Consider the following 15,476-nt stretch of genomic DNA (forward strand, 5'->3'; position numbering starts at 1 on the left):
TATAAGATTTCATGAACCAGTAGATCTACACCTTTTTGTTTTCGCGTGCGTTTATCTCGCCACCACAATGATAATGATATGCTCTTTACTTATGTCCCGGTAGGGAAATTTAAATGCAACATGAAAATCGAATGGTGATTACGATTAAAACGAGAACTTAATCGCGTGAATTTATTGTTACTCGGTCTAAAGAGTTTACTATATTATAGATATACAAGAATTCTTAAGCTGTGTTCAAGTTGATAGTGGTTTTAGTTTAACTGAATGTGTGAGAAATAATCGGCAAACATGAACAATAAATGTACATTAAAACATAAAAGACTTGTTACTTGTCATTATTTAATAAAAGCGAATAATATATAGCAGAAGCACATAATCATATTTCTTTATAAAACAAAACCGCACCGCGCGAAATTTATACTCAAAAATATAAATGAATACATATATTTATTATATATACATTCAAACGAGTGCACATTTTCTGGTAATGTACGGCGATTGAAGCACCCTACAAAGTCCTTCTACGTCACATAATTCAACTTTTTTCGTCAATAAATTGTTTGTCAATTACTTTGGTTTAATTCCTTATTTTGACTCACTTGTTTGCCAGCAAAAGCAGGGAGTTTATTTTGTTCTCAATTTACAACGGTTTTGTTCTTATAAATGCAACCCTAAACAACCAATACTAACTCAACACTATCAATGCCAATGCCGAACGTAAGCTCTTTTGCCTTCGCGTATGAGAAGTATACGAGGCTGTATTTAACAGCTGTTGTGCCTAGGTGATTCCAAAAACGGCCAATCATCAAAAAATGCTAAATACGAGATGCGAAACCAACAGAGAAACAAAAACATGCGATGACTTTCAGATTTGGCTAGCTATTTGGGTTTTATGTACACAAGTAAGCACAAATACGCCCATGTATGTTAAAAAATAAAGAAGAGGAAATAAAGATTCTTTCAATGTAAATATGTATATCCTTGAATTTTATTTTTACCATTAATATTTATAAACCGTGGCAGGCAACTCTATGTGTTACTGTATATGTGTGCACGTGCATTTTTTAAAAAAATTGAGGGGAGATTTCGGCACGATAGTGAGGAGTAAGCTTGAATTTTTATGTGTTATTATCATCAATGTTTCCATCTCCAATTTTGATGCTTCAAAAAGCAGTGATGGCTCAGTGTGTTTTCTTCGTAGCAGTTCTAGGTCTTACTTAAAAAATAACGGACCGTCAACGTGATTCATAGACTTGTACTTATAAAAATTTTTCCTTGTTACTTATAAAAATTTTTCCTTGTTACTTATAAAAATTTTCACATATACTTAATAGGTAATTTACTGTACGAATACAGAAAATAAGAAAATATCAACTGTCCATAGCGTGGAGTATCGAGATTTCGTTTTTATATCAAAACATTTGCAGCATCTACCAAGAAGTTTCAAATATATATATATGTATATATGTTCATGAGCAGTATAAAATACTGAATCGATCTATGTATATTCGTCAGTCCGCCAATCTACACATCTGTCTGTCCCTCAGTTTATTTGCGTGTGGTAAACACAAAAATTAGCATATCGGCTTCGCATATAGTAGAAATATTGGAGGTTGCCAAGCTGCTGTCCGTTTGCAATGGTTTAGGGATTCAGTCTCAATTCGGGTCTACACCCTGGTTTGGAGTGTCGTCTGTGCTAGATGTGTACATGCTTTTTTTTTCTTCTGTTCATTTATACATAAATTTTGTTTTTCATCTTTCTTTATCTTTTTTTCTTTTTTGCTATCTTCTATAAGAATTTAGTCGCAATAAGCAGATAAAATTTACTTTTAACAATCAATTTAGTTCGACTTTAAGTTTAAGTTAGGCGAATTTCTCATTCAAAAGCGGGACAAATTGGCCAAAGACCTAGGAATTATTAGAAAAAAACATTTCTTTCTGCAAAAGTCAGCTTTATTCATTGAAATACCCTCCTTCAAAAGGTTTATCAGTACAACGTCTCTCAGCCTTTTTTACGGAAAAGTTTCCCAAGGCACTCAAAATACGCTTCAGTTCCCGCAATGACCCTATCATTTCATTAGTCTTTTTTCATGGAACATCATTTTGGGATTCGCGTATAAATAATATTGGATAGGAGCAAGTTCTGAGGAGTACGGCGGGTGGAGGAGCGATTCGAACTTGAATTTATTTAATTGGGCTTTCGTTCCACTGTGGAATTTCGCATGCCCAAAATTTTAAATAGTGAAGACACTAATGGATATCTTTAGGAAGTCAGCCGTCTCTTCCGACTTCACTTTTCGATTATCGAGAATAGATTTTAAGGTCTTTTTCTTGAGTATTCAAATTCCTCTTCTGGGCGTGCACTGTGCGCGGGATCACCAATATAATAACGTCTTTCAAAATCAGCAAACCACCGATGAATTGTTAATTTCGATAGGAAAGAGTTTAATGATTCAATCGTCGTTAAACGATTGAATTATAATTCTTGTATAATTTGTAACGTGTAGTCTTAGAGATACATATCATTTTATGTGTGCTTTACATGTAGTTTTCCGTTGCAATTGAAAATTGTTTGTAAATATTGAAAAATTTTTTGTTCAAAAATTTTTTGTTAAAAGGAAAATAAAAAAAATTGAAAAGTTTTAGATTTTTTTTTTTTTTTTTTTTGGGAAAATAACGGAATGGCGGGGATTGGGCGGACCCTTCATTGCATGTTGATTACGGCCGTTATATCGTTTACTTTGGGAGCCTATTACCAGCATTATGATATTTTACGTCAGTTGTGCTATGTAATAAATGACGATCCTTACGCTTTTTACATCAAGGATAAACTATACGGGACGGTGGGTGTATAGCAAAACTTAGCGAAACACGGCTTTCTTGAATTTAGTAAATATGTATCTTTTTTTTTAAATCTTTTAGCTACGCTTCTTTAAGAACAGTGTTGTCCGACTAAAGGCCAATAAGACTTGTTCATGTTTGCCCAGAGTAATGAAATATGGTTTTCCAGGTATGGAAGATTTGCGGGTCTATGATGATTTTGTAATATCATACGATCGCCGTAATCGTGTTGCGCATTGGGTCTATGAACATTTGCAGACTTCCTCCATATTCAATACTACCGGTAGTCGACGTATGGCAGAATATAAGGCTGATTTAGGTATACCCTCCGATTTTCGTGTGGATACAACGGATTATAAAGACAGTGGTTACGATAAAGGCCATCTAGCAGCTTCCGGTAATCACAAAAGCAAGCAATCGTACTGCAACGACACGTTTTATTTCACAAACATTGCCCCGCAAGTGGGTGAAGGTTTTAATCGTGGTTGTTGGCAAAAACTCGAAGCCTATGTTCGAGATTTATGCAAACGTTATGGTTCGGTGTTTGTGTGCACCGGCCCATTATATTTGCCGCGTAAAAGCGATGCTGACAAATGGTATGTGGAATATGAAGTGTTTGGTGCCAAAACCATAGCAGTACCAACACATTATTTTAAAGTCATAACAATAGAATCGAAATTGCCTGGTGGCTTGCCCTATATGGAAGCCTACGTTATGCCCAACAAAGAGTTGGATGAAAAAACTGACTTACGTTCATTTCTATGTGACATACGGGTCGTTGAAAGTGCATCAGGTTTGAAATTTTTTCAGGGTTTACATAGAAGCTTCTTTTTTGGCATAAACTATTCAACAGCATCGATACTTTACAAACGTTTTCGTTAAACAAAATGGTTCTCATCAAAAAGAACACAAACTAATTCTTTAAATCGCTTTAAATGAAATAAACCAATAACAGTTCATTCCCAAAGTATTGGCTTTTAGCTATGTGTATGAGTTTTTACGAAAATTATTCCATTAATAGCTCAAGTTAATTTTTTCTCACTTGGGTACACTCTTAGGCAGGTGTGTAAGTCTCTAATTATATATCAGGCAATGACATAGATTGAATTGTCGACTTTAAAAAAATTGAAAAGTGGCAAACCTAGAATATATAGAAAGATTAAGACATAGTACGATAGGGGAGATTGAGAAGAGGAAGCTGATTGGCAAGAGAGTCCTAGTCTCAACAAATAAAACTAAAGAGCTTAAACGAAACTCCGAAAGTTAATGAAGATGTTCTCTTTATTCCAGGAATAATACCACTTCACTCATTTGGGTTAAACATTTACATGATGCTATCGTTACTGCAAGCAATATTATAGGAAAAGTATATATGTCATTTATCTACGTAATTGTTTATGCTAATATAATTTTAAGCTTGTGTAAAATTTTTATGTAATTTTGAATAAATCTAATCGAATAGATGAAGAAGCATAAAATTTCATACAAAAAAATGCTAAAAAGTGGTGCTTTTTGTATGAGACTTTCTAATTTGATCTATTCGACTAGAACTATGAATAAGTGGGTGCATGTAATAGATGATTTTGTTTTTGTTTTTATAAAAAAAAAAAAATTTTTTTTCCTCGCATTTTTAAATGCTGCCAGTTATTCATCCAATTCGCGGCTTGGTTGCGATATGTGAGTCAACACGCATTGGCTGTTCAATAAGCTTCCTTTTTAGCTCAATAACAACGTAACCCACTTTCTTATTGTGAAGATTGTTTGCAACTGTGAGGATATTTTACTGGCTGGGGAATGCCTTTGCCCTTTAAAATTTATTGAAGATTTCAAGACAAATGAAGATTCAACTACTCCTGCGAAGTTTACTGAAAAGTGAATTCTTTTCTTCTGCCATGTCAAGCATTTTCTGCCGGCTTTTTGCATTCTATCGATTCAAAATATTTGATCAAATCAAATCCATTAGGTAACTTGTTGTCTATTGATTCAATCGAGGTGCACGTGGTGTTAACTAATGCAAGTATAGTTTAAAGCAGCTTATGAACAAATAACGATTTTTAAATTTAGATTAGATCTTGCACAATATTGTGAAAGTAGATTACCATGTTTAAATGGATTAACTAATTAACTTTAACACAGCTTATGAAGGACTGTATTTACCGTATTATAAAATCAATTTCTTCCCTCTTAAATCAATCGGAACAAACCGAAACAAACGGACAAGATTTTTCAAAGTTTTCCTTTTTCCTGGCTTACCACCATTTCCGGTGAAAGGGTTTTAAGCTTGGCAGATGTATGCGATACCCAGAAGTACCTGAGATAGACCCACTCCTTATTATACCCATCAATGCAGAAGCATTTTTGCATTGATTTAAGCTTGTCTGTCCGCCTGTCTGTATGGTCTGCTTTGTTTTCTTGTGTATATTCAATAGGTCGTCTTTTCGACAACGCCCCCTCTCAACTCCTACACCGGGAAGTCGTTATAAGAACAACTGTATTAAACGAAATGCTTCTGGGCATATAATGATGCGCCGCGTTCCACCGAAGTGTTTTCACTCGTTTTTTTTTTGTAAACAAACCCGAAGACGTCTACAGTAATCAGTTGTCTGAAATAAGCTCTCGGTTAATAATTTAACCCGCATTCCCATAAAGGAAGAAAGACTGAAGGAAAATGACATACTTTTACTGCTAGTAATTTGATAAATGTGTCAGGGTAAGAGATTTTTGAGCAATACAATTGAAATGAAACAAAAAATAAGATAAAATTGCACTGAGGTAGTCGGAACCTATATGTGTAATATTGGAACAATGCAATATAATGTTACGGATCATAGCGTATAGAAGATTTTTGCAACTTAGAAAGTTAGTTTTCGAAAATCATCGTATAAACATAATTCAGTCTGAACCGTTTCCAATACTCTTTGTCATTGGGTGCACGAGATTTTGACCAGATTATTTCAAAAATGATGGCCTATAGGTTGAACACAACAAAACAAGGCAAAGAGGCAGAGTTTGGTATAATAAAAGATGGGTGCATAAACCCACATAAAGCCAACATATGCTTGTGTAAAAAATAGTTTAATTATTAAATAAATTTTCCGGATTCCAGATGATTTTTCAACATTCTGGATCCTGTTTTGGTAAGGGACAGAGTTAAAAGTGATTAGTATTATTAAAGCCACAAGTGGTTAGCAAAATTTATTACAAAATAATTTTAAGAAAAATGGAGTAAAAGCGCCAGCACACTTCTTTACAGGTTTCTGAAGCCCGCACCTTCTTTAAATATTCTTTCATAACCCTTTCAATTTAGGTGCCTTTTGGCATGAACAACACATTTGTTCTGCAACTGTATTAATTGAACGTTCGGAATATTGGGTTTCGCGATTTTACTGCAATTGATCGACTTACTTGGCTTTGAAGAGAGTCAGATACCCTAATAATTATCACATGTCACCAAGAATTTACTTTTCTCTTAGCGCTCTTTCTTACAACGAATTCCATCAATGCACGGTTAACAAAATTGTACTTTTTGGTGGTGCCTTAAAGTACTCTGCGAACAAATTTCTGCGTATTAGAATTTCTTTTCGATTTGCATCATTCTTCACCAGGAATAATAAAAGGCCATCAGTAGTTAGCACATGCCTTCTTTATTGTAATTTATCATAATAATTAAAATCATTCTATTGTTTTTAAAGATTATCTTATAGATAAGGTTAATTAAAACAGAAATTGTGCAAAGATATTACGTAGACCAGTATCATTGAAGTTACGCTCATTTTGCTACAATTTCTTTTATTCTCGTCGACGGGGAATTATGGTTTATATATAGCAAGGAAGAGAACAAGAGAAAAAAGCAGAAAATAAGTACAATAAAATAACGGTTTAGAGCGAATGTTTTAACATGTAACATTTCAACGCACTTCCGAACCAAGGACAGCGTACGAAGAGATAACAACGAAAATACAACAAATAACTCTAAATTGAAATTTGAATCCGAATATAACGCTAAGCTTATTCGATTATTAGATTATATGTGGATATTAAGTCTTCATTGGTAGGTACGATGACCCATTGCCAACGCTCAAAGCTCAATAAACTGAGCATAAAAGCTAGAAAGCTAAGAAAGTTGTATTCCCCGGGAGCGTTCGATGGTTATCCAGTAGTTGTAAGCATCGATACAGAATCGCAGAATTATTTATCAAATGTGGGCGTGTTAGTTTGTTTGTGGGGATTACTTGTCGAATAGTTTTCAATCAAGTTTACTTATAAAGTAAAAGTTATAGACTTTGCCCATTGTAGGCGTGATTATGATTTCATCGTAAAACCAATCTTTTCCGAACTGCGATTGCGGTAGCTCCAGACCAGATTGGACGGGTAGATCGACAGATGGAATCGACTTACTGGCGTAAACGCATCGAAAGTGCTTACGTTTTATCTAAGATCTTTTATACCAGAACTTATATGCTATAAGAAGAATAACAAACATAGCATACCGCCTACATTCGGTGGTAGTTATAGAAATAATGAAGTTGCTACTATGGACTAACAGACTGACTGGTTGATTAGTTGCTGCTGTTTATTTCCCAGACTGGTTGGATTTTTGCAGAAAAAAGTAGCATTAAATCAGTGCCTTGATTACTCGCTATTACGCGGGTTCTCAGTTTATTATATTATTTCATTGTTTTTGCTTTTAAAAAATTTGCGAAAAGAAGCGAAACAAAATCAATAAAAACAAAACTATAAAAATCAAAACTAACTGTGTTGTTAATGAAAATGTGCTTAAATAATTTTTTCAAAATAATTTTATTGTTCTTGACATTAAGCATTAGCTTATTAAATGGTTTGATTTAAAATTATAACATATCTACATATCATCTATCTATATATATTTACTCTTTAAAAGGTGAACCTTGAAAGCCCGTTACCAAAGCGGCTTAGAAAAATTATCTTCAGTTTTAGTCGAGTCATTGATTCTTTATGCTTCTGCCAGTAGATGAAAAAGTGGCTTCATTATTGTGGAAATTATGAACTTGGACATTGATAATGCATGGTCAAAATATATGTTTACAGTGCATAGATATATGCATAGAAATATCCACTGCTTGATCAATAGAATCATTTAAGCTTTAAAATATTCATTTCGTATTAAAAATGTCCTTCAATTTTTCCCTCTTATACTCGTCACTGCATCATTTGTAGTACAAGGTTATAGCAAGTTTGTGCGGATCTATACAGCACGTAGAAGGCCTGAAGATACATCCACCTTTTATTACATCGATTGATTGATAATCACTTTTTGAATCGATTTAAGCTCCTTCGCCATCTTTTCATGAGTTCACCCTACAGATCGAATTGATGAAATTTAAATGCACCGGCATGTTTTGGTCCAAGGCCGAAGGACATTGACAGTTGTTGTGGTTGGACCACTTTTTCGACCCCATCTCATATTTGACAACCCGTTATGTGAATAACTGTAGGGCAGTGTAGGGTATTTAATGTGGCACCCTGATCACTTTGGAGACAAATTTCAAAACCACTCAAATAACCGCAAATTTATTTCATTTATTGCGAGGGTGTCGATTAAATAATTGCAAAAATTTTGCAATGCGTCGCTGAGTGGCTCCTTCAAGTGCATGTATCAAATATCAAACCGACTTCTTCTACGGCTTTTAAATTATTAATGCATATTTTTACGAGATTTGGTTTTTCTTTAGGTTCTTTAATTGTTTAGGTATCAGTTGGCGGCTGGTAGACAGACAGCTCTTATTTAAATCTAAGAATGTTATGGTCACCAAAACATAATATGAAAATATTCGATTTTATTTAAGCTAAAAATAAAAAAAGTTATTATTATTATTATTATTAATTTCGCCAGAGAAATAAATTCTAAGACTAAGAAAAAAAGAATGTTAGATTTGTCATTAACATGCGTATTTTTGATCCATAACCTATTATGTATCGCATAACTCGTACTACCATCTTAATAAGTATCCAATATAAAAAATTGCTTATATGTTGCAAATAGTTAGTCCCCCTCCCAGTAAACTTGACCACAGGATTTAACTACGCAAAGCTATGTGACTATAATTTTGAAGTCATAATTTGATAAAAATGGAAAAATTACTTCTGTATTGTTAATGGTAGGCAAACAAAACTTCCCCTCCCTGACAAACTTTTAAAGTCGTTAATGCGATTTCATCCGAAGGGCCGTTTCTATGTTTATGCCACCGCTCAAATTAGTTCAGAATACTTTCTAAGTTCTACGATAATTATTTCGTTAGTAACGTTAGAAAAATCTCTTCATGAGATGAATAGAAAATATTTATCTTTATTCATCAATGCATCACGTATCTCAGAAAGTGAAAAGATTTGGTTATGTCAGTGTGTTTGTCCTCTATGTACGTGTATGTAAAAAATCTTTTACGATTTGTACAATTGAGGTAATAATGGAGAAACTGCACACTTACGAATTCCGGCTTGTGCTCGCAAATTTTGCAAAATTTGTGAAAATTTGTAGATTAGAAAAGATCGTGAAATATCATTGCGCTTAGAGGCTGTGAGAACCTTTAAAATTTCATTACGACATTTGCATCAAACAGCTAAGTGGAATTGTGCTTACGATTAGCCAAAAATATTTATTACCTTTAAGACGGAGCCATCCAAACCTTTTCTCAATATACTAGATGTGATGCTTTGGTACTGGGCGTAAGAATCATACTTTCTTGCTATCAAGTTTTCGTCCATTTGTTTTAAGAAAAATGTTGTTTCAATATCTTTAGACGCTTACGCTTTGCCAGCCTCTCTTGCTTGTGATCATACTCTAAAAGCTAATACAACTTATTTTTCGTTTTTAAAAAAATTATTTCGACATTTTCTGCCATTTTTGAGTAATGACCGTGTTCGAATGCGTTTTTTTTTATATAAACGAGATTTTCCTGATTGTGCTCGTGAGATACGCATCGATGATGATGAAAGCATACATTTATCTGGATTTAATGCTGAACATCCGACACGGTGAGTAGTAAGCCAGAGATATATTTCTTTTTGACTTAATGTATCCACACTGAACGAACGAACACACTACTTTTTTCTCATTAGATTGGTTCTGGAGTTTATAGGAAATAGTTATTAAAAATGCACTACATGTTTAAAAATAAGTAGGAATTTTTTTTCTGTAATCAACAGAAATATCTAGTCACTCAGTTCATATATACATATACATATTTTCTATTATTACGTTACATTGTTTATTATACGTATATATTTATATGTATATGTTTAGATATATACATACTGTATATATTTATAATATATACACATTTCCTATTATTACGTTACAGAATTTCTTATATCCATCATGAGACGTTTTATCGTAGACGTTTGCATCGTCCAGTAGCATCAGAGACCCCTCAAAGTATATATATATTCTTGATCACCATCAAATTCTAAATCGAATTAAGCGTGTCCGCCTGTGTGATGTCTGTTGTAAACATTCTCTTGATCGCAAAAATGAAGCTACTGACTTCAAATTTGGCAGAGACATTGGAAGTTCTTCGGGGCAGGTTGGTATTGAATATGTGCAAATCGGCCGAAGGGCAAGCCCACAGTACCACATAAACTGAGAATACCATCATTTTTCAAAGAGAATGAAAAATTGCTTTTCTGCTCATTACTCATAAGCTATAGTAAATAAATGCATATTCTATGGGCGATGCTGTAGCATCTGTGCACAAAAATGGAAAAAATTTACCACGCTTATCCTATGAAATTATGGTGTATCAGTATACAGATACTTGGTCAGTTTCAACTCTCGAATGTCCGCCTGTCCATCTGTCTGTTTGCGCAACTTTGTAGTATTTGCGGTAAACATGCTCCCGTTAGCGAAAATGAAGATATCTCTTAAAAAATTGCAAAAGAATTTGGAATTGACCTTAACTTAAAGGCCGCGCCTACAACGACCACATGCCTCTACTGCAAGAACTTTTATTTCGAAAATAGAAGAATTTGTGCCTATTCTATATACGTTTATAATTGTTGATCGTAATTATTGTTGTTGTATTGATCGTTGTATAATTATTCTCGTAATTCGTATCAACTTGTGTTAAGGGAATGCAATTTTGAAGAGACCTAGCAGATATAGTTGGAATAAGTATTGGAAGAATTCAGTGAATTTCAAAGAACGATATGACGACCATCTTTTTTACTTTTCTGTCTTTTTCCGGAATCGCCTAATTTCTTTGAAAAACAAAGTCCTATTTCAAGATGCTTAACGGCGACTGCGACGACGACTTCATATGGACAATTGCGGCCCACAATAGCCGGAAAAATCGAATGAAACTCAAGCCAAAAAAAACTCATCAAAGCAAATCAAAAGTGAACATCGTGTCAGCTGTTTTTCTTCGCTTATCGTACTGTTCAGAATTATTTTTTTCCGGAATGTTAAATAATTGCTGGCGTGAATCTATTAGTTAGAAAGGTCCAAAATGATGGGAGTACTGTTCTTGACTTTTGCGTCACGCTTCTTTCGTACGCTACAATAATTATTTTCTAATTTTTTAGCTCGAAATGATCTCTTTTCACAAACTTCGAGTTCACCTGCTACGACTTCGAGCAAGTATTTCTTTCCTACAAAACAGGCTTTAGTCTTCTTCATCTGGCTGCAAACTCCGTTTGTATCAAAAAAGTTTTCGTTGATCTGCAATGTCTCTTGATTTCTTTAACACAGTGTTGTGATCTCGTGATTTCTTTAGCACAGTGTTGTAATTTTATTACGTATGATATTCTAAAATAGCGTACCAATATTAGAGTACCGCATTTTTTATTTTATTTGTGGGAGTCGGAATGAGTACGGTTAGGACAGACGTGGCTAGAGCTTTAATTTTGTTATGTATATTTCTTAGAGTTAAAGGCTAAATGATTCTCCCAAAATGCTCCTATAATCTTATTTTCCGGTTGTGTAATATCTTGACATGTATATCTAATTGCAGTCAATTAAATGATTATTCTATTATATTGAAATTTTTTTATTCTTGACCCCATTTTTCCTATAATCTCTTTTGTTTACCACCGTGCCCGCCCATATAGGGAACTAATCTATGATATGCTTTAATTTCTGATATCAAAAAATGTCATCTTTGACAAGCCAGTAACAAGTTTCGATATCTTCGTGTTCTTCCAAAGGGAATTGCGCGGATTTGTCGTGATCAGCTTCATTTCTTTTTTTCGTTTTTAATTCCTTTTATCCAAGAAGATCAAAAGAGTAGAAGATGAAAGATAAGAGAGAACGGAAGAATAAGTTGCGTAAAACAAAGCGAAGTAATTGCGGCGCTTTCGCAAAGTGAATCTTTCCAAATTCTCGCTCAAAAGTGTCTGGACAACTTACCAAACCTCCATTTTCCAGCAACAGTTATATTGAATAATTTACCTTTATTCGATTCTGACCAAATCTTAGATACCCATCATCCAAGTTAAATGTTTCAATGTTTTGTTTGTGTACTTACAAAGAAACCCTCTTAAAGTGAAGCTTTTTGAAGAAAATCGCACATTTTACTAGTTAGTTGACAATGGAGTTTCCAAAAGGTTACGAGGGCAAATAATGATTGCCAATATTTTCTATGTTGAGGTTACAAAATAAAAGTACATTATGCAATTGATGATTAATGAACATACCCTTATGCAATAGATGATTAATAAACTTACCCTTAACAACGAGTAAAAGTGCAAATTCAATATGCACGAATATCCGTAACTTGCTTTGGAAGCATAAGCATAAGCAAGGAATTGCCAGTGGAGTTAAGTTGTTTCTATTTTATTCAATGATCCATCATTGGAAGGATGCAGCGTTTGAGGTGCATGTCTTTTTCATTATACCAGCGAGGACAAACTCATCACCATGGGAAGGATCCTAAACGATGAAAGTGCAAATTGACTGAAAATGTAATTTCGAACCGTAACATCGTTTTCTGTGGCGTATTGCGACTGGTGATGAAAAGTGGATTTACTATAACAATACCAAGCGCAAAAAATCATGGGTTAGTCTAGGAGAGACATTCCATATCGACACAGGAGCGAAATATTCATACCAAATATTCATATTCATAAGATGTAGTATGTTACGAGCTGCTAAAAGCTAATGAAACTGTTACTGCAGACGTCTATCGACATCACTTGAACAAATTGAACGATGCATTGCTGCAAAAAAATCAGTAATTGCGGTTAAGAGACGTCAGTTTGTTCTCTTGCATGACAACGCTCGCCTACATATTGCAAGAGTTGTAAAGGACGGAGTGTTGCAGCTTGAATGGGATGTTCTTCAGCATCCAGCGTACTCAGTAGACATTGCGCCTTGTGATTACCACATGTTCAGATCGGTGCAGTATGGTTTGGCTGGAATGCGGTTTCGAAATGCTGAACAAATTCGAAAATAATATCGCGTTTTCGATTCGGTATCGCCCTGTTGCCAGAAAGACGATTTTTTCTCAATAAGTGCCTTATTCAAGTGAAAAAATGACCTAAATACACGCAAGCATCCCATATTGCAATTTTTTTAGATCAGAGAAATAAGACTATCGGTTCTTCTTTAAGTAGATTAGATGGTTAGTTTAGCAGCCCTTATAAGGCCAAATATTTTATTGGTATTTTTCAAGATATCCGTAGGGTTAGCTGCTTTAAAAACTCATCTTTAAATATTAGAAAGATTGTTTCATTCAGAAAATATAAGTTTGACCGGAAGATTTTGTTCAGAATCCCAGTTCGAAGGATTAGATATCTTAAGGGTCCATTGTTGGATTGTAATGGTATACGCAAACTGGATTCTGAAGTGTTTGAAAAGCCCGTGTTAATCCGTGTTGTATAGGTATAAAAATTTGTTTAAATTTGTTTCATCGTGCATTTCATTGTGAAGCAATTTTTTTACGCATAGATTAAAATATGTATATGGATCTATATGGTAAAAAAGAAGTGATATTTAATTTGGGGAGAATTCATTGACACCTATTCCTAATTAGTACATAACATATAAATACGAGATCGGATTCGCCCGTTACACCTATTATTTAGCGCATAGCCCAAATCCTTCATCATTATTTCATACATTTCAAGTCTTATATTTGTATGATTTGGCGGCACTTAATTTAAGATGTCATTGCTTAAAGTATCCTTAATGTATTGAGCCAAAGGGGGAAATGACGGGGAGATGAATTTCAAACTTAGCTTGATGCAAGTGATAAGAGAGAATATAAAATAATCTTTGTTCTAATCTAAAATATAAACTTTATTATTTCAGAATTCTCGTACATGGCTGGCTGACTTCAAGCAATGGTTCATTTAATCGCATCGTTAAAAATGCTTATATGAACTTGACGAAAATTCAACCGAATGGGTTCACACATTCTAATGAAATTCTCCACTTTGAAGGCGAAATTAGTTCTAATTTACCTAGAGACTTTAACATTATTATCGTTGACTGGACTGCAGTTGGGACGAATATCAATTATTTCAGTGTTGTGAATATGATTGACAAATTAGGCCTTAATTTAGCGGAATTTTTACTTTATCTTCAATTCAAAGCTAATTTACATATGTTGGATGTTTATATGATCGGTCATTCGATGGGATGCCATATAGCTGGTAGTGCTGGGCGACAATTAAAACCTCAACGAATTAATACCATATTTGCTTTGGATCCGGCCGGTCCAAAATTTCGTAACTTAAATGCTAATCAACGTTTAAGCGAATCTGATGCCGTTTATGTCGAAGTCATACATACAAGTGATATCTTAGGCATTCAGCAAGACATCGGACACGCTTCATTCTATCCGAATTTTGGTAAAGGTCAAAAGAACTGCTATAAATTTGGTTGTTCTCATGGAAGAGCTTATCATTACTTTGCCGAATCTCTAACGAGCGAATTAGGTTTCTGGGGCATTAAATGCGAAAAAGTCTCAGAACACGCATGGATTTTATACCATGAAGACGAAGACGTTCGTATGGGTGGTGAACCTTCAATGCCTAAAAATGGTACTTTTTATGTTAAAACCAATGATATGCCACCATATGCTGTAGGTCGGAAGAGAAAAACCGACTGAATAAAATGTCATATTAAGAAGAATTTCTAATCAATTTAAAAACGACATTTAAGTCATAATAGTTTTGGATAAGTTTTCACGTAACACGTAAATATTTCATTTAAATTATAATAAAAAGTCTTTCATTTACATGGTACCCGCTGGACAATCGTAGACATATTTTTGTTGGTTAACATATTGCGATAAATTTCATATTGAAGTAAGTGAAAAAATTGCTTGCGTGTATGTGTGGCGACTCTTGGATAACTCTCCTGTTTAGACAACGCATAAAAATTGTCAAGTTTTCTTATAAAGCTGATCTGTATTTTAATACGATCTTCAAAAATATTTATAGCAAACTTTCAATCGACGTCGGAGTAATTTATAACTTATTGATACTAAAGTCAAAATTTTCAGTTTCTTAGTTATTATAGATGCATCACGTCTATCTTTATAAAAGCCCACTACATTTTATTAAAAGATTATGCAACAAGTTCCCGTTTTCTATATCAACTTTTTTCGAAACTTGTAGCAATAGGCATTTTGGTCGAGTAAATTGTGTCATAACCTCAC

At 34.1% G+C, this 15,476-nt stretch overlaps 2 protein-coding genes across 2 annotated transcripts; both read left to right on the top strand.

Moving 5' to 3' along the window:
* The first annotated feature begins 2,681 nt into the window (after nt 1-2,681).
* LOC119632967 (endonuclease G, mitochondrial-like) lies at nt 2,682-3,723 on the top strand. Its single transcript, XM_038026136.1, has 2 exons — nt 2,682-2,843; nt 2,923-3,723. Exons 1-2 carry the CDS (start codon nt 2,682-2,684, stop codon nt 3,721-3,723), a joined length of 963 nt encoding a protein of 320 aa, XP_037882064.1.
* A 3,876-nt stretch (nt 3,724-7,599) lies between these two features.
* Nucleotides 7,600-14,924, top strand: LOC119632968 (phospholipase A1). Its single transcript, XM_038026138.1, has 3 exons — nt 7,600-7,678; nt 9,618-9,852; nt 14,123-14,924. The coding sequence occupies exons 1-3, from the start codon at nt 7,606-7,608 to the stop codon at nt 14,922-14,924; spliced, it is 1,110 nt and encodes a 369-aa protein (XP_037882066.1). The 5' UTR covers nt 7,600-7,605.
* Nucleotides 14,925-15,476: the final 552 nt, after the last annotated feature.

Source organism: Glossina fuscipes, unplaced genomic scaffold, assembly GCF_014805625.2.
Source record: "Glossina fuscipes isolate IAEA_lab_2018 unplaced genomic scaffold, Yale_Gfus_2 2, whole genome shotgun sequence".
NCBI classification, from domain to species: Eukaryota; Metazoa; Arthropoda; class Insecta; order Diptera; family Glossinidae; genus Glossina; species Glossina fuscipes.

What these genes read in the sequence shown, in the direction of transcription:
- LOC119632967 (XM_038026136.1), top strand. Translation starts at nt 2,682, where the DNA reads ATGGCGGGGATTGGGCGGACCCTTCATTGCATGTTGATTACGGCCGTT. An exon ending in AGGATAAACTATACGGGACG is followed by an intron (nt 2,844 to 2,922) that starts GTGGGTGTATAG and finishes TAAATCTTTTAG; the next exon opens with CTACGCTTCTTTAAGAACAG.
- LOC119632968 (XM_038026138.1), top strand. Translation starts at nt 7,606, where the DNA reads ATGAAAATGTGCTTAAATAATTTTTTCAAAATAATTTTATTGTTCTTG. An exon ending in AAGCATTAGCTTATTAAATG is followed by an intron (nt 7,679 to 9,617) that starts GTTTGATTTAAA and finishes CAATATCTTTAG; the next exon opens with ACGCTTACGCTTTGCCAGCC. An exon ending in AATGCTGAACATCCGACACG is followed by an intron (nt 9,853 to 14,122) that starts GTGAGTAGTAAG and finishes TTATTATTTCAG; the next exon opens with AATTCTCGTACATGGCTGGC.